General features: G+C 43.3%; 1 protein-coding gene across 3 annotated transcripts in view; it reads right to left on the reverse strand.

Annotated features, from left to right (window-relative positions):
• Window positions 1-27971, reverse strand: part of mob2a (MOB kinase activator 2a) — a 54520-nt gene that overhangs the window by 17131 nt on the left and 9418 nt on the right. Inside the window, exon 1 of one of the 3 annotated variants that reach the window (XM_084932931.1) lies at window positions 15483-15632. The exons of 1 other annotated variant lie outside the window; for it this stretch is intronic. In XM_084932931.1, the coding sequence (XP_084789057.1) occupies window positions 15483-15520 (38 nt within the window). In that variant the 5' untranslated portion in view covers window positions 15521-15632. Of the gene's footprint in view, window positions 1-12463; window positions 12761-15482; window positions 15633-27971 lie in introns of those variants that run through there. One more of the 3 variants, XM_084932932.1, reaches the window with a different exon arrangement.

Raw genomic sequence — 27971 nt, forward strand, 5'->3', positions numbered from 1 at the left:
AGGCCACAGTGAATCTCCAGCCAATCATCGCTGGGGTCAAAATGACAGACAGCTCAGGCACCCAACCGTGTTAAAACCCAAAATAAATGAATCGGAAACAGAGTAGTTCCAAGTTGCTCGATATGACCTGTTGGTGTTGCATTCTGGGCATGTGGGAGTGTGCACTGTGTTTAGGTAAGGTCTTAGGCAGTAACAACAGCACAGACCGAAGGTCTTTAGAGCTTGGGGGTTTTCTATAGGCACGGATAAAGGTCAGCAGGGCCAGGGAGACACTTTGGACCATGAACCCAGCGACCTGGCCTGCAGTACATAACTGCAGAAGAAAATCTGTTTAATAAAAATATAGCATCTGCTACCATGCCCCCCTACTAACCAAAAATAAGAAAAAAAAGCAACATCGGTAATTTTCTCCCTTTTCTTCTGCAAAACTGTGGAGATAAATGGGCACATATGGTCTGTATGTCTGTGCAAACACCAGCCAAAAAAGTCAGCTTCAATGACTACGATCAGCTAGAAAGTGCTTACACCTACTTTCAACAGACCATTTTGGGCTTATAAAGAGTGCAATAAGCAGCTGTGCTTTTAACACCAGTCTCAACTCGCTACTCATATGAAGCACATGGCATTAAACATTTACAATAATTCAGCAAGCCCCTTACAGAGACTAACTAGTCTTTGCTCACCACTTTCTCCCTTCGACCTTTATGCCTGTGAATCTTTGCACATATGCTCTCTTCTGTCCTTTGCTTCATCTCTTCTTTGCTCTACATTCCTGTAGGGGAAGGGCTACAAGCAAAGACATGCCATTGCTTTCTGCACACACAGCTTTGTTAAACAAAGAGAAGAGTTACTTCAAGACTGAACTGAAGGAGATCAAGAGCATTCGATTCTGGCTCACAGTTCAGTTGGACATTCTTGTTTGGGAGGTATATGTGAGCACTTCATGCACAAACATAATAGACTTCATGCTCTATTTAAAAACAGTAATGGCATCAAAGAACTTGACCTGTCTGATCAATTGCTGCTGCATCTGTAAGCGAGTTACAAGTCAGCTTAGTCTGGAGTTCAGACATTTTGCTGCAAACCTTTGGCACCGAGTTGATTTCAATATGAAAGCAGAGAGAGTGTAATAGACAGGAGGACGGGGTTTTTTCTTGTTTAAAGCTAAAGGAAGAGAGGACTTCAGCAAGAAGCAGACATGAGATGAGAAATTCCAGATTCGTATCCAAATCCTTATAAATCACAGACATGGATGCTACGTGGATTATGTCAGTGAGAAATGACTGAGAATGAAACAGAGGGGGGACGACGACTAGGAAATGGGAATGAGCAAGGAGTTAAGATTAGTGAGAGTGATAAAGTGAGAGGGTTGAGCTGCAGAGAATGACGCAAGGGGAAAAACAGAAGAGAAAAAGTGTTAATAACAGTTAAAAGCAAGAAGAAGAAGCAAAGAGTGAAAGAGTTTAGATCATGTGGGAGGTTGTCACAGCATGCCCTGGCTGCCCGCTGCACTCCTCCTCCCTGCATTCCTTAGGAGGGGAGAGTCTCTATCTATCCTGCACTTCACCATTTGGACCAGCCAAACACCTGTCTGTCATAGTGTAACAGCGCACAAAGAGCCCCCCAAAACACAGACACAAAAACACAACCTCCAAGGCTTAAAATGACATGGCATGTTCAATTTTTATTTAAATTTAACAGTCTAGGGGGAAGGAGAGACAGATGACCTGCAGTAATCTATAAAATGGTGCTTATAAGAGATTCTCCTTCATCAAGAAGAACCAAGAGAATGTGGCTAAGTTTTGGAACACTTAGATATAACCTTAAACATTGTAAAAATGTAGGTATGTGCAAATGTAACAAGTTTGCACTGCTGGAGACACAAAAGCTTTCCTTCACATGTTCCCAGAACCCCGTATAGACTTGAAAAAATACCAGGAAAAATCTCTTTTCCTGCGATTGTGCAAATTCCTGGATGCACACAGACTTATCTTAATGATTCCCCGACTGCAGATAAAATTCAGAACATTTTTGAACCAAAGCAAAACATTAGCAGCAGGTTACAGTTTAAATGAAAAAAAAAAACCAAACAAACAACAAACAAGCAGTGCACAGGCTGAGAGAAGAGGACCACACAGGTATGACTTGGGTGCGAGATCAACATTGCCATCTACTGGCAACGAACAGCTGCATCAGACAGACAACGCAAAGAAATGCATTTTTTCCTTTTTTCATCTAAGAAGAAGAAGAAGCTGAGAGGCATCTTCCCACCACTGGAAAAAGACCTCTCAAGGCAGACATTGTTTGAAACTTACACAACCTCACAGCTAGACACAGTTTTCCACTCCACTTTTCCATCCCTGGGTGTGGATGCTTAGATGTGTGTGTTAAGTTTCTGTGTGCTTTTTTTTGACACCTGAAACCGAACCATAGCTGTGCTGACGTTACAGATGCCAGCATCCTTTGAAGACTATAAAATTTAATGAGTTAGTTTCCACTACTGCTGGTGTCGGTTGAGTAAGATGAACATAAAAGAAAATATAGTGTGAAAAGGACACGGGGAATAATATTTTAACAACTTTTCAGTAAACCTGGGCTGGATGAGGCAAGAAAAGGGGAACTTGTAACATAAAGAAGAGCTGTGGTCAGACTTGAGCTGCTGTTTGCGTCGGAGCACAAGTAGTAGTCTGTGTGTTTGTGTGTGTGTGTGTGTGTGTTAGGGAGGCCAGCAGAGAATAAGGTGGAAGGGGGAAGGATGGAGAAGAAAGAGCATCATGGAAAGAGGAGGTTGCGGGAAATAAGATGGAGGTGACGCCCATGTTTGCACAGGATGTATGTGTGAAGGGTGGAGTATGATTGGGTAGACCTCGGGGCTTCGGGGTGAACAGAGCTCTCTTTTCAGGGTTCCAAGAAAAAAAACAAAAAAACAACAAAAAACAACAAAATGAGATGAAACTGCTAGAATGGACCTTAAAAAAGAAACAAAGTAGAAACAGGCAAAACAAAAATGAAAAGAAATATCGCAAAGCAGTGAAGAAACTGTTGGTGACTCTTAAAAGTAAAAATGATGCACGGGGTAAAGAGCAGAGTGTGGGGTTTCTGCACAGTTTGGGTAGCCTTCTGCTTTTTGCTGCAGGGCTGTGCATGTCTGTTCTGATCCAGCTCATTAACTCCTAAGTAAGGGTATTTAGACACACATTTCCTATTGAGGGGAATGTGGACGCAAGTATCCTATAGCGCTTCCAGGAACAGACTCGCACCACCACATACTGACTGAAAGCACAGAATGTTCCCTTAAAATGGACATTTAAGCTCAAGTAATTGGGTTTCGGAGTGAAAACTAGATGACGACGAGGAATGAGTGACTTACTGATGCAGAGCAGCCCGTTTGCTTCAGTGTCTGGGTTGACATATTTTACATCATCAATTTTTGAAGTGATGAAGCGTGGGAAAAGTAAATGTGACAACTATGTGAGAAACGCTCGAAACCTGAACTACATAAAAGACAGTTATGACACAGTGCCATACCTAAGAGAAATTTCAAATGACACTAACAACAATGCCTTAAAAACCAGCTGATTAGATCTGTATTGCTGTTAAAAATCCAATGCCACATCGCATTAGTCTGCCTCTTAATGCACACATACACAGACAGACATCTCTTTCTAGGTATATTGTATATCACTGCATCCTCTCCAACCTGTGAGAGAAACAGACAGAGACAAGAGAGACCCTTCCTATTTCCCAGAGGAAAGATCTCAATTTCCTCCGTCAGACTGTCTGGTATGTTGCCGTTTATTTGCTTTTTTCTCCAGCCCGGCCAATGTCCTTCTGCTCTTTAACCCGGGGGCCGTGGAGATAGCAGACCTGCTCTAAACTTGGTAAACTGTAGCCACCAATAAATAGTGAACAAGTCATACTTATCTGTGCTTTGCCCCCTGCCCACTGGGCTCTCACACTGGTCCATTTTCTTGCCAATTTATATGTATGCATGCATTTAAACATTTGTTATTATAATGCAAAGTTTCTATAGACAATAGTGGGGTTTTCAGGGGTAAAATACTACTTCAAGTGAACCCATGAATGTTACATAAATTTAAAAAGTTCTTGTAAGTTGTTTTTTTGGGCTGCCTCTCAGTTTGTGATCCACTGTCTGAAATGAACCATTTTAACCCATCTTTAAGGCAGGTTTGCAGGTAGTGCGACTGCCGAGTGTCTGAGGTGTCCATTTGAAAGGATCTCTCCTCTTTCTTTGTTTTCAACATTCAGCTCAGTAAGTAACATGAGCACTTTGAGAAATGCTCTTCCAACACTTGTCTCCACAGACTGTTACACATCCATTAGCTAGAGTGCGTGTTGTACAATAGTTGACATGTCGTAGTCACAACAAGCTCCCGAGAGCCTGGCTGGCTTTAAATCAGCCAACTCACATCTGCTGCTCTGATTATCAAAACAGTTGCTGGGTCAAATGAGGAGGCCAAGGGTAATAATTCATATCCCTAATAACTCAGGGATATGGGTACAACATCCAAAACAAAGGATAAACAAACTCTTAAGCAGAGAGGAAGTTTATTAATCTAACCAAAAAGCTCTGAGAGGACAAGCACAAAAAAAAGAAAGAAGAAAACGAGACAACATCCACCTCCTTGATGACTAGACGAGATCTCTCCACCATCTGATAGCAGAGGAAACTCTGGTCCATTGTTTAAGCCCAATTAATTGTTGGAGTGATGAAGCTGTAGGAAGCAGTCACACCCAGGAGCTCGCAAAAAGGTGAAAAGAAGCATGTGACTTAAGGAAGCCAACAAATTTACAAAGCAAAAACAAGGCGGCTGGAAAATATGAGCAATTTTAAACCTTTGATGTGCGCATTTTAACCTCTAATCAGCTTAGAGGTGTACAGACAGCGTTGTAACATGCGACTGTGTTTGTGCAACAGCTCTGCTACCCAGAGAGGAAGTCTGATCTCTCCAAGGAAGATACTTGGAAAGAAGGCAGGGAGGTTTTAACCACCAGCAACGCCTTTTACGGACATCCCATCATAACAACAACAGCTCTGACACTAAACTGCAGAAGCTCGGAAAGACTCGGACCGAGCTGCACTTTGTTTAGAATGTAGCCGCGTCCAACCCAAAGACCTTTGTTACGATGATTCGCAGTGACAGAAGATCACGTAGCCATGTCTGTAAATGCCCATCCCTGGTGGCTAATCAAGAGGAAAAAGACAGTGCGCACATGTTAGTGTGATGGTAGCGAGGACGCAGCCTTGGTATGCCCGTCTGTGCTTCGATAGGAGAAGAGGAAAGGAGAGGACAGGAGAATTTAGGAGGGGAAAGAAAGGCAGCAAATGTTACAGAAATACAAAGCTACTCATGTTTTGCTATTTGAAGGCATTTCACAGACGACTTCAGATATAGCAAAAAACCTCCGTGACATGTCCTGTGTTTGCAGAGTAATACATGTACACAATCTTACTGAGCTACACAAACACTGACACACTGAAAGCTGAAAGCAAGTGTACATAAAGATTGATCTCCCCTTTTTCCATTCAGCATCCTCGTGGCACGTCAATGAAAAAGAGAAGGATGTGGGCATAGGAAGCTGCTGCCAGTATAAGAACAGGGAAAGAAAAGAGATTGATGGAAAGAAGACACAGGAGAGGTCAAATCAATAGATGCTAGTGGAGCCGTTTCACTGATGAGCAGTAATATTTGGGTTTTCCTCCGCAGAATACAAGTGAAAGGATGAGCTGTGGTGAGACGCATTTGAGACTAATTTCACCTTTTCAGTGAGATGAGATCAGCAGGTGACTACAGAGCCACGTAAGAAAGTGTGTCTGTTCGTCTCCGTGCCAGAGGATTCAGGTGTAAATAAGCCTCTGATTGGCTGTAAACAGGGGAGGATCCATCTACCACCTGGGAAGATGAGCTTATGCAGTGACATCATCTCTCACCGTGGGGGATGGGATGGTTGCCAGTGAAGTAAGCACATCTGTCCGCAACACAAAAGACTTCACAAAAGACTGTGTGTGCGTGACTGTGTGTGTCTTGGTGGCATTGTGCTCATCACAAGCAGAAGAGCTTTATGGCTACAAAAAGGGCATCTGAGGTGAGTGCTTGTTTGGCACACAACCTCTAAATGAATGCTGCCTCAGAACGAACTGGAGTCAGCAGTCTGCAGCACCACTGCTTTCTCGGGAGCCACAGTTTCCACCCTCTGATTGTCCAATAATCAATCTCTGTGGACGACTCCTACGTCTGAGCGCGATGCTTTGATTTTAAGGTGTGAAATTAAAATCTTAATAAAACTTATTTTTCCTCATCTTCTCTCTTTGGTAACAGCGACATGTCAGATAGCAGTTAATTGAAACAAATGAGGAGACTCAGCCTCCAGAGGCACTGCAGCATAGAGCCAATTACGCAGCTATGCATGTGACTGCATTTTATTTTTTATTTTTAATAGTACAAACAAGGATGTCTTACCTACTGACCACCAAATTCAGTGTTCAATTAGACAGAACCAGACCACCCCTCCCTTTTCACAACTGCATGGGACAAGCTTGACAAACAGGAAATGAGACGCCCAGGCACTTCCCCTCTCCACTCAAATGGGTCTGTTGTTGCCAGAGGCTAAACACACAAGACGTGGGCTGCTTCTGCAACAACCCGCCACCTTTACAGCCTGTACAAAGCCTCCAGACACGTTGTTTTGGTAGTGAAATTTGTCTCGCCCCTTTCCTGCCACCTGACCAACCGAGAAACTGAGCCAACACAATGAAGCCATTATCCACTTGCCAATTGGGCCACCATGTAACACGTTTTTCGATGCCTACAGGGCACCTGCTGCCACACACACAAACACTCTCAGGTAATATTTGTCTAAATTGCACTGATAGGTAACATGGAGAGTACCGTCTTTACCTTGTTATTGTTTCACTGCCACAAACTGGAAAAGGATACTTCAGAAACAAAAAACCTGCAAAGTGGTCGAATGGTTTTTGATTTAAGCATGTGTGCTGCTGACTGAGAGAATCTAAATGCGGAGGTGAGGTTAGTGCAAGGCCATCTCTTTGTACTCCTCCTGAGCCAGCAGAACAGGGCTGCTTCTGAAACACACACACAGACTGTGTTATGCAACCAGCCTCTTGTGTGGGGCTCTGCCCTCTGCAGTGACTAGAGGGCAGGTGAATGTAGAGGACAGTCAGTTAAGGCAAGATGGACAGAGCTTGCTTAACATGTGAACTGACTAACGGCAGATTTAGACTTCTGTGGTGAATGTACAGCGTAACCTAGGTAACTGGCTGACATCACCCCAATCTTGTTGTGTTCAGTTTATTTGTTCCAGGAACAAATATGTTTGTCCCTTAAATTTTTTTTTACTTCTTAGCACATTTTGCATTTTCTTTCCAAGAATTTACTGACATTTATGCGTCCTTATACTGAGATGATGACAGTTATTCTCTCATCAACGGTGCTGAACGGGCCAACCGCAAAAAATGGATTCTGCGTCAATATGATGTGTAGTTATGTTTATATGGAGGACGTCAGGTTACACTGTCAGAAAATTAAGCCCAGAAGAACTCATTAAAAAGCATATTTCCTTGTTTAGATACCCCTTTATGCCTCATTTCTTCAAATATCTCTTTCCACATTAAGATGCTGGGTGATAAGACGGTCTCCTACTGGGCATGTGCAGAGGAAAGCCTCAAAAACTAGTGAGAAACAAACAGAAGAACACACAAAGAAAAAACAATATGCTTTTTCCAGTTGTGCAGTGGCTGTTTGTCATTTAAATTGATTTTTACTTGTTCCCATTAACAGTATTCATATTTTTTAATTTTTTATTTGACTCATCAGGACTAGAAGCTACAGGAGTCACTGGAATTTTTGGGTGGGATTTTTGACCTGTTTGGATTATTTCCTCTCTTCTGGGCACCTTGGACATGGATGATACTGTACCACAATCCCTTACTGTGTTTCTAATGCACTGATTATTCCCAGGAGATCGCAACAACTTCAGTGAGACAGGCAAAGGGACTGTCTGGCACTGAGTCATGGTTTCATCACTGAAGAACCAGTTTGGAGAGAAGATCAAACTGGTAAAGCCATGCTTTTGATGACGCTTTTTTTCCTCCTTCTCCTTCAGCTGAGTTCAATAAACAATCTGACAGTTATTCAACACGCCTTCATTTTCATCACACATTACAAAACCAACCAAGTAGAGCAGGGCGATATGACCAAAAATATTTATCACGATATACATTTGAAAATTTGCGATAACGATATAACTGACGATATAATTGACACTAGACAAAATACTTTACAACTCCACAACTTTATTAGTGCAAAAAACCCCATCAATGTATTTTCACTTAAACAAGCAAATTCCTTGCTGACAGTTTAACCAAAAGGTGTTTCCAGTGGAAACTGGCCGACATATCCTCAGCATAACCATGTATAATATCCACAAAACTTAAAAAGAGCTTATACACACACACAATACTGTAATATTATGTTGAAGCACAGTACGTATCACTCCGCGAGGCGCCTGCCTAATATAGCCGTAATGCTCCGACAATCCATCAAGCGGTGCGGCTTCGTAGCTTAGCAAAGTCGTACTAAAACATTTGACAGATTTTCGAGCACCGTGTACATAAAATCGTTTCGAGGTCAGTAAACACAACCAGAATTCATACATAAGGCACACGGGATTATAAGGGGCACTGTCGACTTTCATAAAAATCAAAGGATTGATTTTAAGTGTGCCGTATTTTCCAAACAACACTGTAATAACGACGGCCTGCTAGCATGCTCTACCAAAAATAGTGCTTTGTTGTGTATCTGACGGACGAAAGCTAAACCAGTTCCACACCAGTGAAGTTGCAGCATTTTTACAAACCAATTCTGGTTCATCCGTTTCATTTAACGATCCGCTTTCGCTCTTCTCATTCTGCGTCGCCGCCATGTGCGTATGTAAACATAGGCACTGCGCATGCGCGTTTTACCCCTATTCTATCGCAATATTTCATTTTCCTATTGTTGCCCAAAATTACACCGGTATTACCGTGAACGGTATGATATAGCCCAGCCCTACAACCAAGTATTTTCAGATTAACACACTTATGTGTTTCTTTGGGGGGAAAAACTAACTTCTGGTGGGCAGTGGGATACAGCAGTGTTCTGAGGCCAGATAAAGATCGATTTACAAATTCACCAGGTTTAACGAGGGCACGGTCTGAGCGCAGGCATTTGCCTTTTTGCAGCCAGTCAGGGAGTGTCTAATATATGTGAGAATTAAGATTTGCTAAATCCTGCTGGTTGACTTTCAACTCTATGGCTCATTTATTTGGGTGGAGTAGTTTATGACAAACACTAGTCAGGTTACAAGGACAACAGATTGAAAAAAAGAAGAAGAAGAAACGACTACATATTACAGCCCCTATCTAAAATGTAAAGGCTGATCTTACAGTTTGATTTGATGTGTAAGCCTTTTTCTCAAGTTGGAATGATAAATGATGCCTATTGTACAACACAAAGCCACAGGAAATAATTCCATTCACTTTTTCCAGGAATTGAATAGATAATGGTTATATGGCATGCCTAGGCATTAGTCGTTTCAACAAACTTTCCTGAAAAATTTGAGCATTTCCAATCAATCTGAGTGACCGTGAGCCACAGAATAAGGGAGCCCGCTGGGCTGAGGGGAAGGATCGCGGGGCTTGTTGGTGGAGAATGGTGTTCTTGTTGAGCTCAGCTCTGTGACAGCAGCCCAGTCTGCCAAAGACAGCCTAATGAGAGACACATGGCATCCAGTATGGTCTGCTCTGCTAGTACGACACACAGCTATTGTTCTACACTGCACATTATAAAACTAACCAAGTGACCCACTGCAAGCAAACATACACAAGCTTTGTCATGTGATGGAGCCTTACAGTCTGAGTGCACCCGCTTTCCAGCGACGTGTCAGCAACATGTCTTACGGGTAGAGAAACGCTGAACCACAAAATGCTCCCAAAATTGAAAATTTTCTCTTTGTTTCATGCTGTAATTGTGTAGAGAGGCCTGACAACCACATCTCTGACATTTAAAAACTGAATGAAACCCTGACCTTGGATTCAACTCCAACAGCAGTAGTTGCCTCAGGAGTGTTGCGTTGGAAGAGACCCTGGAAAAATCAATTCTTGTGAGTTTGTGGGTGCAAAGAGTATGTGAGAGCACGAGAATGGTTTCTACACGTTACAATACATAAAGATCTTAGTGAGGGGTTCCTTAGATAACCGCCAACAAGACTGAAACCATTTTAATTCAGCTATTTAATCGAAACTGATCAGGACAGTCACGCTCAGCAAGAATAAGAAATATTTTCTGCTCCCTTGGTTAGACGAGACAATCTACCAACAGAAAGAAAGAAATGAAGCACGCAAGATTAAAACAGTGGCACGAACATGTAGACGTGACCGTGTTCGCTTCCTGTCTTTAATGTATCGGTAATAAAAGGGTTAAATTTCAATTAAAACAAAAACATTAGGATATAGTACACTACATATATGTGATCGAACAATATGCTTCTAATAATACGTTTGCAGTTAATTTTCAGCTATTTCATCATTCAAATTAAAGTATTATATTATATTGGCTAAATGTATCAGCACTCTCACAGCAAAGTGACTGCAGTCCCTGCTTTATCGGTTAAGTTATTTGGATAACATTTCCAGAGGTAATATGGTTTATGTCCATATAGAATTCTATACCCCTGAATTCTGCCCCCTGCTGGCCATTAGAATGATGCCACTTGCATATTTTAGACTTGAAAGCAATTTTTATCTTTCCTATACACATGTTTCCTCCCCCGATTTTGCCTATGTATAAAAATCAAAGCTACTGACTGGACAGAAACATAATACAACGGCCAAGTAATTAAAGCCAAGTGAGTTTTATTTTACTTGCGTCATACGACGACAGACTTTTCAGATGGCTTTGTTCTAAATGACATGATTGACATTGGAGTTGACAGTGATTGTTGGAGTGCTGGCAGGCATTTTCTACTTCACACAATGCTACCGTTGAAAGCTTAAACACCAGAGCCCAGGGGACCCAGGGCTGCCTCCAGTCGAGGTCAACGAGGACCCGTTCAGATGGGTGTGCCTCCCAAAACACACATCAATCAAGGAATATAACATCACTGCCAAGACATCTGATTGGCTGATGAAGTCGCAAAGGAAGAGAAGAGCTAAAAATAGACCTGAGAGCCCATTTTGGCTTAATGAGCTCAAGAGACATCAGGATCAGGTCCCACCCCTGCTTTCATTATGATGGGGGGAGAATAGTTAAATAGTTCTGGCATAAGCCCTGCCTTTACCAGGCTTCTGTGTGCATTTCACCAACAGCATTTAACACATGCAGAGCTTTAGATTTACATTACGCACACACAGAAACGACAGGCTGTTATTCATGCTAAAAGTAGCAATGAAGTGTAAACAAAGTTCCGAATCCCACTGAGGCCTAATCGAATCCAGCTGTGGTGGATGTGTTAAAGCTACAATTTTACCCTCACCATCAAAATGGTCCTTTAAAACTAGAAAGCTATATTTAGACTTTATATAGCAGTTGGGGCACGCTTCGAGTGGCTAGCCCTGAAACCACAAGAGAGAAGAACCAGAATCTTTCTGCTCCAACTGCCCAAGAGCCTATATCATCTTAGCCTCTCTTTCAAGCACAATAACCAGCTACGTGCATGCCAGTAAGCCAGTCAGATTTTAAAACTAAAGCTCTGCATAGCCGTGCTAGGTCTATCTGCGGGAGAGGGGGGGAAAAAACAAAAAAACAAACTGGGAACATTTACTTTTTTCTTTTAAAGAGCAAAGTCTGTTGAGTCCAGTGTTCTGCAAACACCATGGGAAACAGAAAAAGAGGAAAAACGTTCCCCTGTCCCTTTATGCTGGAACACTGTGTCCAAACAAAACAAACAGTGTTGCACACCCAAAGGGGCACACAACAGGATGAGAGGAGAAGCTGGGCAAGCATGACTGACGAGCTACCTTTTGGCTGTATTCCATTTTATTTCAACCAGTCCTAACCTACCCTCCAAACAAAACCCATAACCTCCAAAGTCTAGCACTCCGCTTCTCTGTTCAGCTATAGGAGGCTGGCTATGAACCATCAACATCCCCTTGTCTGCAACTCCGTGCCTCCCCCCCTCCTCTTGCCCTCCCACAATTCAAGATACAGTGTGTGTCTGACTACAGCAGAATATCTGCCTGTTACAGCAGCAGTGTCCTCAAAAGTCTCCCCTAAACCGCAGCACAATAACAGAGAGCGAGTGGGCAGGAGAGGAAACAGGAGGAGGGATCAGATGGAGAAGTTGAAGTTTAACTTAAAGACTGCTAGAAATTATACTCTCAACAGCAAGAAACAACAAGAACAAAAGGGGAATGAAAGGTCAAGAGTCGACACGTAAAATATACCTATAGAAGAAGCAGTCACAGCACACCAGCACCCCCATCCAGCAGTCGATCAAGCAGAGCCAAGGTGACGATGCTCCAAACCACAGCACCCTATATACCGTTTCACCTCCCCGTTTTTGCTCCCGTTTGAAACTCTGCTACAGGTGCACCAGGAAAACTGCTCCCAGCTCCAACGTAGCACTGAGTGTAATCATATGTCTGCTGCAAAGACCTTCGACTTCAACGCAGGTCACGCACGAAGCTGGCCGGACGGGCAGAGAAAAACACCTCAAAACAAACAACCATTCACAAAACTAGACGCACTTCTCTGAGCAGGTTTCTCTTTCTCGCTCCTTTCCAACTACTGCAACTGCCTGCTTCACTTTCACACTCTTGCGCTCGCTCTCTCTCCCTCTCTCCCTCCCTCCCACTTGCTGGCTCACACTTGAAAGGCGGGAAGATTAGCTTGGCAAACAGAGTCCCATAAACAAACTGCTGACTGCTGGGCAGTACATGGTGGACTGCAGGGTAGAGCGAAAAGGAGGGACATTGGGGGGCAGGGGAGCGGGGGGTGAAAATCCCTGGGAGGCAGTAATCTTGACATCTGTATACATCCTAAACAAGGGCTAAACATCCCATCTCCACCCATCGCAGACCAAACACACAATGTCTGCTAAATCGAAGTCTGAGTCAAATCCTGTCCAACCTCTGCAGAAAGTCGAGGAGTTCAGGAAGCTGACAGACTCGCCGTTTTGCACCGTCATCGTAACTGCAGAAAGGTGATTGTCAGCTCTTGCATTAATATCGAGAAAGGACTGAACACGGGAATGAACACGCAGCACAAGGTTATACAGCGTTTTGAGCACATATAAGTGCCTGTGACTGTTCATTCATATAAATGATGCATAGGTACGGTAAGGGAGGGGATAGCGCAGAGACAAGCCTCCAGGAAGTGAGCCAATCACTGCAGAGTACTCTAGTTATGATGTGGGCAAATAAGGAGAAGGACACAAATAAAAACATTCAGCTTCTTTTGCTCCCCATCATTCACTTCCTCGCTGCTCAAAACACATATAAGCACTTTAAGGGACTGCAGAGAACAGATCAATGTCTGCTGCTTAAATCGAAGGCTTCAGACACTGCCGGACACACCAGACAAACACAGGATTAACTGAGCATAACGAAGGCAGCCTATGCCAGTGAATACTGACGCTTCAATGTCAAAGAGACCGAATCCACTCTGCTGTTTAGTGAAAACAAATCACTGCAGCCTGCCAAGAAAAAGACTGAGATAGCAGAGCCAGGAGACAGTCACCTTCAGAAGATGGCAGTTATGTAACCGCAGCGAGGGGGGGGGGGGGCTTTGCTCTTTTTCTGCCGTTGAGTTCTCAAAGAAGCTCTGAACTGTGAGATGAATGTGGAAAAAAACAAAAAACAAACGAACAAAAAAGCCAGCAGTGATTGTAGACTCTCTCGCCTAACCTATTCTTACCCTGCTGCGCACAAGTTTTTGAGATGCAAGATGACAAAGAAGCACCGCAGCAGCAATGACGTCAGCTCTCCTCCTCCTCATCTTCTTCCTTCTGCTCCCTGGAGAAGTGCAAACAGGAGCTTCAGCTTTAAGGCCTCCTCTGTCATAGCTTAATTATTCCTCTCTCTCTCTCTCTCTCTCTCACCTGCATCCACACAGATGTGAAAGCATATGTGGAGCATGACTACATCACACACACACTTCCTAAGTGAAAAAAAGAAAGAGGTGGAGCGCGTATGCAGTGATAATATCACTCGCATTTTCAACCGCGTGATGAAATGAGTGTTGGCACTCGTTAGCTCCCTTTGTTTCCAAGCACCTGAGAGTCAGGATGTGGTGTGTGTGTGTGTGTGTGTGTGTGTGTGTGTGTGTGTGTGTGTGTGTGTGTGTGTGTGTGTGTGTGTGTGTGTGTGTGTGTATAAAGCACAGCGGAAAGCCCTACATCTTATAACAAGCCAAAGGGGAAAAGGAGTGCCAAGGGGAAAGGGGAAGAAATGAAACTGCCATTAAATCAACTGTCACTTTCAACAATATGACCAGCTTCTTGTGGGTCTCCATCTGCCTGTGTTTTTGCCAAATAAGTCAAGCAAACCATAAAATCAAGACATCCGGAGTAACGGTTGTACGGGCTGTGCATGACTCATTTGGAGGAAAGCAGAAAAACTTTTTTGTACAAACGTGTGATTTGGACTGATAACGATGAGGGGAGAGAAAGAGACAAAAAGTGAACCGATGAGCAGTGGAAAGACCTGACTCGTGATTGGTTTTGAAACACTGGTATATGAATGAAGGCTAGCTGTTGCAACCATGCAAAGGCAAGGTCGGTTGGGGAGGGGGGGCAGAGGTACATCATTCATGCCGCTACATACAAAGTTGCTAGGTGATGTAACCTCAAGAAAGGGTATTCCTGGGAAGGGGAAAGGGAGGGGAGGATAAAGAAGGGAGAGAGGGACAAAACACCGTTTCCCTAAGTGAAAAGAGGGAAAACAAAAGAAAGAGCCCAACCCCTAAAAAAGCAAGACCAACGGGTTTTTCTCCCCATCCAGCTACAGAAACTTGAATTACACGTGGGTACCACGCTGGTGAAAGGGCACCAACGGTTAAACGAGCTGACACACTAAAGGATTTAACAGCCGTCTGATCAACCAATGCTTTTAAGGTAATCAACTCTGAGGCTGTCATTAAAATGGCAAACTCACTCAAATTGTGTAAGTGCATTATAAATAAATACAAAGTTTCCTCTAATGTCCACGCCAGCAGAGACCTAGCCTTCAAAGACTCAAACTGCAGCTAATACCACAGCAATATCGCCAATGTTGCAATAGAAAAGTAGCCAAACTCTCCGTTAGCAACATGAAGCGTTACTCTAGAATATTACAGAGATGCCATAAAGAGACCTCGGAGCACTACGAGAGAACGTGAACTGATTTAGGAGCTCAGGATACGACAACACGTCTCCCCCCGCGCTCCATACAGACACACGCTGGCAGCACTGCTCCGCACTCTTACCTATTTAACGTATAGGACCCGTTCCTTTTGAATCTCATCCTGGATGACAGGAAGCGGATAAAGAAATCCAGAATTGATGGTGTTTCTTTCTTATTGTCGCACCTCGAAACAAACGAACCGCGCCGCGTCTCCCTCCGGACCGCTGCAGAACAAACAAACGCCTTTTTCTCGTTTTTTGTTGCAGACCTCTCCCTCTCTCTCACTCCTCCACAACTGTTTCTTTCTATCGTTCCTCTCCCCACTCCTCCACCCCGTCGCCTCCTTCTTTTCTTCCTCCTCCTACTCCTTTGGTTCCCGACTCGATTTAGTTTCCGTGCATGGGGCAGGGTTAACGAGTCTTCATGCTGCAGGAGTTGCGATTAGAACAAAGCCAGACCTCGTACCGGTGACATGTGGTCGGTGTAAGTTGGAAAAAATCTAGTGATATTAACACGAAGTCTGGTTGAGACTGGTCGGCTTTGTGTCCACAGCCTCGCTGACGCAAACCACCGCGCTTTACTCCAAAAGAGAGGAAAACAATGTAACTTGAATCTTTTCAATATTCCCACATCTACATCCCTTCCTCAGGCTCCACTCGGCGGCATAAAACCGATATAAAAGTGACCAAAAAACAAAAAAGGTCCCTTTATGGAGAATTATGATCGAAGCGAGTCAGTTTTCTTCTCTCCACACAGGGTCCCGCGGAGGATCTCATGTTTCAACCGCGTTTCCTATCAGCGGAGCTAAAAATACGCATTTATATTCCTCCATATAGGCTGAACGCAAACCAGACGCCACCACCCCAACACGGATCTTGTCAGCGCCTGAAGGGTGAGACAGATTTGACGCTAAGAATAGGGCTGAGGATCCATTAATGCCATTTAAATCCAAAGTAGTCCTTCCAGGTGTATCTGTGGCTTTCTAACACGCATATAGTCACTTTACATTAAACTCCAGGAGCACTATTCGGCTCTTTTGTTACTGGCATATAAACACTGGATTAAGATTTTAACAGGATGTGGTTTAATAAAGAAAAACTACGGTAATCACAGCTGATTACATGGTTGGTTGGTTGGCTTGTAATGATAAAAAGGGGGTGGGTGGGTATGCCTATTAATCCCCATCTACTATACCAAGGAACTCTTGACCTAGCATTAGGTACAGATGAGCACAATGATCAATCCTGACTAGCTAGTGAGTAATAGCCACATTTTTTCCCAGCACCTTCCTCAGAAATGATAATGAAATGAGTTGGAGGATAATTTAAGCGGACATAAAGGTGAGACTGGATCCCCTCAAGCTAGGCCCATGTGTGTCTGTTTCCATCCTGAAAAGAAAAAAAAAAAAAAAAAAAAAAAAAAAGCTCTTTCACCTGGCAGATAAGCTTCACACCGCCTGATAATCTGTGTACACCGACTACAACCAAAGATAAAGCAAAGCTGTTGTTTTGTCAAGCTTGGCTTTTTAATGGATTTGTTTTTAAAAAAAAAAAAACTGTTTGGAGGAGTTGGAGAGGTGAAAAGAGGGCAAGAACGGAGCTAAAATTTGGTAGACAGCCAGACCACAGAAAGCGAAGAGGAGATGTGGTTTTCTTATACGGCTGAGTAAGCTTTGAGAAGGGGAAGATGACATGCAATGAAGGCTCAAAATCCAGGACAGCATTGTGTGTTGCAGTAACAGCAAATTAGGGTTTTAGAAATGTTACATTTGCTCTAAACTCTCCAACAGCAGCTTAATTACAGGGAAAGCCCAGCTAATCTAAGAGGATATGGTTTAAAGAATCCTGAGTTACTTGGTTAATAATTTCTCTAATAGCAAAATAAAAGATCTCATTACGTTTTGCGCGCATGTGTCCTGAGGGATTAGAAGCACAAAATAATGAATCCAGGCATGCGGTTAAGTTTAAAAGTAATCCAACTTATTCCGCATTACATCATATATAAGTGCAAAAGTGCAGTGTGGCATTTGTGTGTGAGTGAGTGTGTGTGTGTGTGTGTTTCCTCTGCTGCCGCAAAATACTCGGGACTGGTTTCATAGCTCCAAGTCGTTTATTACAATAAGAGCAGCTTGGCACCAAAAGTGCTGATCAATGGCACTGCTGTAGCTGCTCCATCAGTCACTGCAGAGTTGCACAACAGCAGCTGGAGGTAGAGAAGAGGAGGAGGAAGACAACAGGAGGCAGGAGTATGAGGGAGAATATCAACAGCAAGAAAACGTGACTTTTAAAAGGTGTGGGGCAGTGAACACTGCAGACCACAGAGGCACAATTAGCATGGGTTTTATTGATGCTCCTCCTATTCAGTCTTCCTGCTTCCTGCACCTCAACTATCCCTGATTTTATTGCCCTGTTTGCAGCCCCTTCATTAAGTTAATTTGAGCTTTCTTCTTCTGCAATTCTTATGCTGATTCCTCCATTTCCTCCACCTGGCATCACTTCTCTCCATCCAGCCCATCCCTCCCTACACTCTTATTCTTGTTGTGCAACAATGTGGTGAACTGTAAGTGCATCTCCTTGCATACTAATGAGGATAAAAGGTGCCAGCCAACAGCAATGCCTTTACTCTCTCCCTCTCTTTTTTTTTCCTGTCTAAAAGATGAAGCTTCTGAGGGCACAGAGGTTAAAATAAAATACCCATAAACCTTCTCTGTTCATTTCTCTGCCTCGTTTTTAATGACAGGGAAGCTTCCAGAAAGCAGTCATCATTGGCTGGTGTGTGGCTGTGGAATAGCCCTGCCCCCTTCAACCCTCGCTCCTGCTCTGAAGCTTTCCAGGAATACTCTGGTGGACCGCAATGCACAAACACACACAGACACACACAGTATATCAAGGCTCCAGGAACCTGAGTGCATGTATAAGAAGAGAGGCCAGCTTTAGAGTCTCCAAGTTTCCCAGCACTGACAGAGGTGATACTGACAGAAACCACACAACTCCCTACTTCAGTGCCAAAAAAGTCTTACGAAACCACTACCATGTTTGTATTATGCAATTTAATGTACATAGGGTTTTGCTGCCAAGAACCAAACACATGCTGTTTTTCTTTCCAACACAAGTGGGCACACTCCAAAAATGTTTACGCACACAAAAACAGCACAGCAGAGGTATATGTGAGCTGGGGCCGAGCCAAGCGGTGTGGTATGAAAGAGCCTATATATACACAGCCAGGCTGGGTGACGCCAGGAGACGGTCGGTCTTTCTGTGTGTGTCTGTCTTTCACATCGTGGCCTGAAACAGAAGCAAGAGAACTGCTTGTCCACCTTTTTGGGCTTCTGCCACCAGGATGGGTAGCACCACAAAGCCTGTGAAGATAGATTCATGAGGGGCAGATGTGACACAGTAAATTAAAAGACAGTGGTGATTTTATTTTCTCAGAATGGTGGGACTTTGGTGCCACCTGCTGTTAAAAAGAAATAATGTACTGCTCAAGCAAAAGCAAACGCTTTCTCATTATTCCTATGGCACGCATGAGTTGAGAAACAGTCATGAGAGAAAGACAGCAGGAAGGGGAGGAAAGCTGCAGGAAGAGGTGTGGGCCGCCGCTGATGTCCTGACGACTGGTATGCTGTCTGGTATTGCTGGCATGTGAATAAAGGCTTTGAATTAGAGATAAAGGGAAAAAGAGAAGACAGATGACGGAGGAAGGCTATGTCAAGAAGATCCGGGCTCTCAGTGTCATGGTATTGCTGATATGTGAAAGGCAGGAAGTTATGACATGAATGACAGGAGCCAATGAGAAGCAAGGACTCCGCAGAAGATGTTTGCAGGCTAAAAAATGGTTACACACTGATGGGAATAAACTATAGATGAGAGGACACAATGAGGACTTGAACCGCCCACTTTGTGTGTGTGTTTTAGGGGAAAAACAGAGCATGCCTCAGCACAAATAAGAACAGAACTAGTGATCCCAATCAGCCTCAGGCTGGTGGTGTACTGGTATCACTGGTTTAAAACTGCAGCTGCTTGGTACAGTCATGTGATACTGGACTGCATCGAGCCTGGTGCACACTGGGAAGGCCTGCAAGCCATGATTATGCAACAACAAGATCTGATTTCATGCCCACTGGATCTCTCCTCTCCTTCCGTTATCTCAACTCGTACTTTATCTACATTTATCCTGCAACCAGAGTATCTTCATCGCTTTTCTCAGTCTTCAACACACATGAGACTGAGCATATTCCACCGTCTCTTGGAAAATAGTGACCTTATATGACCTGCTAAAAATCAATGATTAAGCAAACGAAGTTACCCAGGTAATCATTTTTTATCCACAGACATGTTCCTTTCTGGTGAAAAGTCATGTAACCTGTAGATGTGCTGCCCTCTTGTGGCATAAAAACAGCTTAAAACCACATTATATGGACATCACTATAAGTTCTTAGTCTTTTCTCTTAGAAAAGAGAGCCACAGCTGTGCTTTACTTCCTATGATTGTAGAAAGAGAAAAATGGAGCCTGGCCAACTGGTCGGACCAGCTAAGGATGGTCTAGACGATAACAGATATAGAGGAGCATGAACTCAAGCTGTAACAGCTTAACTTGAAGACAAAACATAAACGTCCTTGTTAGAGGGTTCTTTCACTAACATTTAAATAAGATTCAAGGCTATTTTCTACTTATCTCACATTTTACATCACAAAAAGAGGCAGTCATCTGTGCAGTCAACTCGCACGCCATATCTTTCCAGACCATACATACTGGTGTGGCTGTTAAATCTGGGACCAGATCAATGCAGGACTCCATCAGAGGCTCACAATATGTGAGTGAGTGTGGTTTGTTTTTTTGTTTTTTTTAATTAAAAAAAACATTTTAAGATTACAGTGGCAAAAACATCCTTTAAAAGTTTTTCTGCACTAAAGATTAAAATGGATTAAAAACTTGGAAAATCTATACTACAGTACACATAATTATTTAGTTATTTTTATACTTTATTGCAACATTGATTACTTTTATTTATTTATTTATTTTTATTGACAGCAGGCTCTTTATGAATGCCCTAATTGTTGCTGTTATGGCCTCTTGTCCCCTTATTAATTTCACTGCAATACTGAACTCCATTATTTTCATTCTCTACTTAAAACATAATGAACAGCAACTGCATCACTAAGCTTCATGCAAACATTTTGTGTACATCACGCTGGTTTGTACAGTGTTAACTATTGGACAGTGACCCGTTGTGACCAAACACTGAGCTGTCTAATACGAATGAGGCTGTGTGCAACTTAGACTCAAATTCCAGAAATAATTTATTCAACCGCGGGGTTGTGTGAAAATGCCACAGAAAGTGTTTGCTGAGCAAATGGAGCATCTCTAGTTTAGCCCCAAACAGCTCTATGCTAATGCCGAAAAACTCCTTGCCCAGGAAACTGAGCCCGACACTGGAAACCCACTGAAACACTGACAGTGCTGAAGTATGTAGCCCACACCTGACAGTGGTTATGCAACAGCTGGCATTGTTCAGCAGTGTGTTTGTATGAAGACTAGCATTGTCCTGGTTGCAGCTACTGTGCAGTCTGTGGAGACCAGTGACCAAACGCCTCTGCGCAAACTGCTCACCTTTTAGCTGTTAGGCGATCGTGGCTCAAGAGTTGGCAGTTTGTCTTGTAATCGGAAGGTTGCCGGTTTGAGCCCGGGCTCAGACAGTCTCGGTCGTTGTGTCCTTGGGCAAGACACTTCACCCGTTGCCTACTGGTGGTGGTCAGAGGGCCTGGTGGCGCCAGTGTCCGGCAGCCTCGCCTCTGTCAGTGCGCCCCAGGGCAGCTGTGGCTACAATGTAGCTTGCCATCACCAGCGTGTGAATGTGTGTGTGAATGGGTGGATGACTGAACGTGTAAAGCGCTATACAAATACAGGCCATTTACCATTCAGAAATTATATTCTGATAGATAACTCCAATAAACCAGCACCAGTGAAGGGTTCGCCGTAATGTAAGGCTAGACAAAGTAATAAAGCAAGGTCATCTGCTCCGAGCAACACAGAAGAGCCACAATGAAGAATTTATGTCTGTTATTAAAGTTTTTCGGGCAGCTAGCGCAAAGATGTTGTTTAAAGACACAAATTCCACTTGTGATAATCATCACGTTCATGAATTGTATGTATTATTTTCTGGTCTTTCTTGTTTATTAGCACTCAGGCATGAAATGCAGCTGCACAGACGGAACTGACAGTGACAGGGACGAGTTGACTAAGACGAGGAGACAGAAAGACGGAAAAAAAGGCACGTGCGGTTAGAGACGCCGCTCACGTTTCTGCGTTATGATGAACGCAAAGGAGTGACAGATGCCCAGCCGGGGCCCACGTGAGGGAAGCAGCTCTTCCTGTGTTTGTGCATCTCGCTGTTTGCTTTCCCTTTTGCACAACAAGTGACGAGATTTCCTGCAAGCTCCTGTTCCAGACTCCCAGCACAGGCAGAGAGGCAGAACAATGAGTAGGAAGAGAGAGCGGGGCAGTGGAGGAGATAATGGAGGAACACACACACGCACAGGTCATGTGCAAACACAGGCAAAGATTGAGGTGTACGTGAGGACACACACCCTGATCAAACAAGCACACATGCAGGCAGTGTGGATAACTGCAATGAGGCCAAATACAACATGAAAAAGGAGAAGCAAAGGGACCAAAAACAGAAAGAAAACAACACAGGGAAATTGCAACATAAAGGCCCAGAACCTTATCAAAATCAAGACTGCAGATTTAATTTCATTCAGTCAGCACTAACATTTCCTTCTGAAGCACGGTCTAGTTTAGTCAGTGCAGTGGCTTCCACGTCATCAAGGTTACTCGGTGAGGTGAAATCCCCAGTGGTTGTGAGAAATGTCCCATCTGTGCATACAGTACATGGCCCTGAGCGACACATGAACTCACCAGAGCGCACCAAACCCCTGACCTACTCTTCATCTACAAGAAGAAACGGATGTGGGGAATGAGTCTTACTCTTTTATTCCCCACACAAAAAACAAATGTTCAACCTGACACACTGACACCAAGGTTAAGACGAGAAACAGCTTACAGAGCGGATGTCCAGCACACAAGCGCTGCCACGCATATAGCCTCTTCCAGAGCCATAGATAGCGCTTTTCTATTTCTATCTGTTGCTTCTGTCAAATCACAGCATTTTAAGTAGTCGGGAAGCTCTCAGTGTGCATTGAATGCACTGCTGATGAACAGGAGCAATCATCTTGTGTTAGTTTAGACCTCAGAGGTCAAAATACTTTAATTTGTAGCATTTTTCTCGCTCCCTGAAGCAAATAAACCCTTATAGCCTGCGCCATGGAAACAAACAATTTGTGTCCATTATGCCTGTGCCTTTACACCTCGTGATACCAATGATATAGCGATGCCATGTGTTTACATTCCCTAGTGAGCACAACAATGACACAAGCCCAGACATGTCTAAGAGTGAGCAGCAGCAGGTCAGCCTTGAATAATGATTCTATACCTGGAAAAAAGCAAGCTACTTCAACAGCACACAAGTGTTAACACTAACTGTGACTCAATCTAGCATCGCTGGGGTGCTCGTTAGTTGCGCTCCATATGACAGGAAGAGCAAATGGTGGATGGAAGCCAGTGATGTGGTTACAAGCTGCTAAAGCAGAGTTTTAAGACTGTATCCCCCACCCCTCGCGTTTCTGCAGCTTATGATTGCAACTTGCCAAATATGGTAACTTGTGGCTTCAAAGCAATAACAAAGACAGCCAAATTGCTAATACTGAGGCCCTAAAATGGAATGTCCAAAATCAGTGACATGTTTAAGAACTATTATCTTCAAATCCTTTATTACCTCATATTTCTATTACAGCTGGGTACAAAATAATTCATTATACAGTGCTATCACAACGGGTTGTTTTTGTCAGTACTTCTCAATATCTGTAACTGAAGGACAGAAAAAAAATAGCCTAAAAAAGGCATAATGCAGAAATGATGCATTTAGTTCCTTCAACCTCCTGTCAGAATGTGTCGTTTCATTACTATTCAATTTCAACAATGAACTCAATAGCACTCTGATTTACTTTGCCCCCCACTGCTTCCTAGTGCTAATTAGTTAATTTATTAATAAATGTCTGGTTTTGTAAATAACATGTGGTGTAAATTTTCCATGGTGCAAGGCATTTACCACCTCCCCCACTGCTGCGTCAAACGTATTTTACCAGCAGTTTAAACACAAGAAGTTTTAACATGTGATAGATATACCATTGATTTATATGTGACCAAGCCTGCATGCAAGAAAAGCAGCACTGTCACTGTCACTGGTTGCATAATGATTTAAAAATGCAGAGAACGTCATTAATCACTTCTCAAACAGGCAGCTACTGGTATTGGTGCTTTACAAAGACATGGCATACTCATGGGGAGGAAGTGTGGCTGACGAAGATAAAGAGTAGCACAGAAGGAATGAGGGAGAATAAAGAGTATACAAGAGAGAGGAGTTCGGGAGTCACTGGCTCGCGTCACAGATCTCCCTCCATCACTCTTTATGTAGGCTAATCTCTTCCATCTCACCTCCCTGAGCTGACTGGCTCACTTAGCCTCTTTTAACCAGCTAATGGATGGTAATAAATCAGCAGCACACTCCTCTCACCTCTAATCTCTCGTAGCCTGCTCTGCTCCGCACACTCCCCCTGATATATGACTCAGTCCACCTCGACTCCTAGTGCGAGGCAGTTACTGATGGAAGTAGGGGTTAGACAGCAACCAGAAAATCAGAAAGTGTGGATGACGGATGAGACCAGAAGCAAGAAGAAGAAAGAACAGACTCACATCTCCTGTTTTTCTGCTTTACTTATTTTGAACTTTAAGCCTTTTGTTCAATATTTTCTTGTTTAGACCCTTGTCACATATTAGGGAATAGTATTTTAAGAGTTTCACATGTGTGGCAAAATATTTTTGGAAGTTTGTAAAATTTGCATTTAATCAAACTATGCAATTAAAAAAGAAATGTTAAATCTGGTGTCGACAGATGAAGTCGGAGCCTTTCCTTCCTCTGCATGGCTTCCTGTGGCAAAGTGAGCTGCTCCTCAACCCCCTGTGCCTCATAATACCCTGTATTCACAGCCAGTCTTCTGCACAGCAAACTTGTAACCTAGCTCCCTGTGCTAACAAGCTGTTGGCTCAGTGTTGTCATTTATCACCCAGCTCAGAGACCACCTGGGATTAGAAAGGCTTTAAGAAAGGTCATGTTTAACAGGTCAACCGTTAACAAACACCAGAGAAGATGAAGATTAGTGTTGTGACACGGTATACAAGACCACGGGCATGACTAAGTTACAATGAAGTGCAATGTTGTGTGAGTGCGAAGAGCATGGACAGAGCACGTTTCCCAGTGTGGTTCTCTGCAAACACTCAGATGATCAGACTTATCCGTGTTTACACTAAACACCGCCTCAAGGGTCAAATACTTTGTGTGCCTTGTGTTTCTTGTCTTTTGTCCAGCTTTGAGCTTTTCAGCCCTGCTCCTGGGAGGCCGTGTCAGCAGCTTCCACAGAGTGACCCCAACCCTGCAGCGGAAATTGGACGACCCCAAACACCAGCTCCCTCTCCGTTATCTCCCTTTGCCTTCATTCCAAGTCAAACTCTTCCCTCAAAAACATCTCCCTCCTCCTCCACATCCTTTTTTAGATTCAAGCTAACAAGTTCACAGCCTCACACACTTATGTTTGGCACCCTGTCCACAACGCAATTACGTTTGTAGATGCAGGCATGTCGATTGTCCTACAGGCAAAAGAAGGGAATCCTGTGGAAATACACATTATAAGCCAGTTTAATGAAATCTGGAAATCTAAACTGCTGCTACTGATATTTTCCATACTGATAGGTGGGGAAGGATGATACTGGTTGTGGGTGGAGGTTTTGCATGTACTACCCTGTGTCATCCCACATCAGAGCATGAGTCTTCTCCCCTCCCTCCATCTCTGTCAGTGTGACATTTGATTCCTGACTCACAAGTTAAAGATATGTACAGGCCATATGGGCAGATCAAAGCTGTCAGTTACACATAGCAAATATATGGCTGCTGGTGTTGGCCTGTCAGCACTTAAGTCTCTTCCATCACAGTCTCCCTCTAATCTTACACACTGTCTCTCCACTGTTAATTTCTCACCCCAACTGCTTCAATGTGTGCTGTATGAATGTTAATGCACAGACATGCACACATATAAAAAGAGCAAAAAGCTCTGACTAAAAGGTCCCTGCTGAAGTTTTGTTTCTTCACTGATGCCAGCAACTAAAACTTTGCCAACTAACCTGAAAAAATAAATGAAAACAAATCTTTGTAGTCACAGTTTCTATTACAGGTCACATGCAGTAAAGTCCATTTTTCATCTAGACAATTGTATCATTTCATTTCCTGGTACTTGAACTGTTGAAAAATCGTCCAGTGTTTACTGATAAGTTACATTTCCTTTACTCGTTTATTCAAATGTGACACTTTTATGATCTGGGCGAGCCACCAAGCGGGACAGACAAATGGAATAAGGCGCCAAACTGTTTCCAGTTAACATCTAACTCAGTTTAAAGAAATCAGTTCTTGGAAAAGTCCAAGACACCAATTACAAATTAAGCCTTTGAAACCATTTGGTTGAGAGGCACATGACATCATTTTTTATTTCCTGTCCAAACTGCCAAACAGGAAGTTTGTCTTTACAAAAAAAAAAAAAAAAAAAAGGGAAAAAAAGCAAGAAAAGTTAAGATTAGCTTTCTCACTTCCTTCTCCATTTAGGGCAGCTTTATAGTCACATCTGCCATGTTCCTATGAGATCTCACATTAGTATCAACACATGACTTCCCTTTCTGTTTTTGTGATTTATTGTCCCACCACAAGCTCACTGTAACCCATGTAATCCCATTTAAGGTTGGTATCCGTGGCACTGGAAACATCCACATCCTTCCTGTGCCAGGCACCAATGTGCACGTACACAAGAACACACATCCGCATTCACCTTTACAGCCAGTGGGAGTGGACGGGCCACTGATTGAAAGGGGATAAAAAACAAATAGTGGGATGCTGAGGAAAGATGAAAGTGTTGGAGAAAAAAAACATGTGGCAGCAGAGGAGTACAGCCTTGAGATGATTCCCTGAGGAGGGCATGTGTGCTTTGGAGAAAGAGGGAGAGAGGGAGAGCGCGCGAGTGAGTGTGTGTTTACTCGGCTTACCCTGCCTGATGCAACACGGAGATCTCTAATCCAATTATAGTTCAAACCAGCCTAGCGGTCTAGCTTCAGCCACCAAGGACAAACCTAGCTAGCTTACATCAACGCCAGTAGCCCACCGGCTCTGTACAGATTTAGCAGCTAACTGCTCAGCTGAAACCTCGCCCGAGGGTGCAGACCACATAAAAAATAAATAAAAATCAGCCAGAATTAAAGCCTTCCTCCTCCAAGACAAATGAAACCTGATTAGCTGAATGAGAACCTAGAGTTCTGCTGCAGAAACACTCAAATCTTGGTCTTCACAGTTTTGGGAATCAAAGCAGGAGGTTAAGGATCCACAGGAGAAATACTATGCATTTGGACTCCTCAGTCCTTCTGGTGCATTTCTCCCCATTTCTGACCTGCACAGAGTTCCAAACTGCATTTCTCTTTCTGTCATTTGCAGCCTGGCCCCTGCTGTTAAATCTCCTTCTTCGTCCTCTATTTAAGAGCTCTGCTGTTTCTAATCTACCTCCCTGCCCCACGTTGCCGCTTCCCATTTATCTGAATATCTCAACCTATTGCCTAGGCGTCTCTATCACATTCCTCCTTCCCTCACTTTACAAAAAAAAAATAAAAAAATCTCATGCTGTTCTCCTCCTTATCATCTACCTCTGTCCTCTGTCTTCCTTTTCCTCTGGTGTATTTAATTCATATTTCCTTTTTTTTTTTTCTTAGGTAGCACATCTCAACTCTTATTAGCCACATCTTGGAAATTATATTGTTAATCTTTTTGGTTTCTTATCTAGCTATTCAACTTCTGGAAACACTCAGCAGGTTTTGCTTCAGATGATAACTATGTATGTCAGGTTTCCTGTGCCATATCTAACAGAGCATTCTGCAAGACTACATTCCTCAGTTTGGCCATGACCTCAGGAAAAACTTTACTCGTGACTTTATGGCTTCAGTTGGTAGATTCAAGTCTTACCGAATAAAACAAAGCCAATTCTGGTCCCCACTGCAATCAAAAATACCAATAAACCAGGGAATGCTACAAGACAGACCTGCTCTAAAGCATACTATTCTATGCGTATACAACAGCCTTTGGTTTCCCAGACAGATATAACCCTCGTTGGAGGCGCCCGCTTTCAAAAAGACAAGGCAGTCATGGCCAAAACACTCATCTCAAAGATTCACAAGTCACTAGGTGACATTGCAGTGGGGCTACATCCATCTCGTATATATAGCTTATGGCATTGAACAAGTCGACATGTATCAGTAGCTCAAGTTCTCTGAGGCTTATTAATAGATTCAGAACTTCTCTGTGACTCAGTAGTGTAATGAGACTTGTACGCTCACACAGAAAATGTGCGTGCCTATTGAAATTGTGGCA

The sequence above is a fragment of the Perissodus microlepis genome, chromosome 7, assembly GCF_051167445.1.
Source record: "Perissodus microlepis isolate ML-2025 ecotype Zambia chromosome 7, ASM5116744v1, whole genome shotgun sequence".
Classification (NCBI taxonomy): Eukaryota; Metazoa; Chordata; class Actinopteri; order Cichliformes; family Cichlidae; genus Perissodus; species Perissodus microlepis.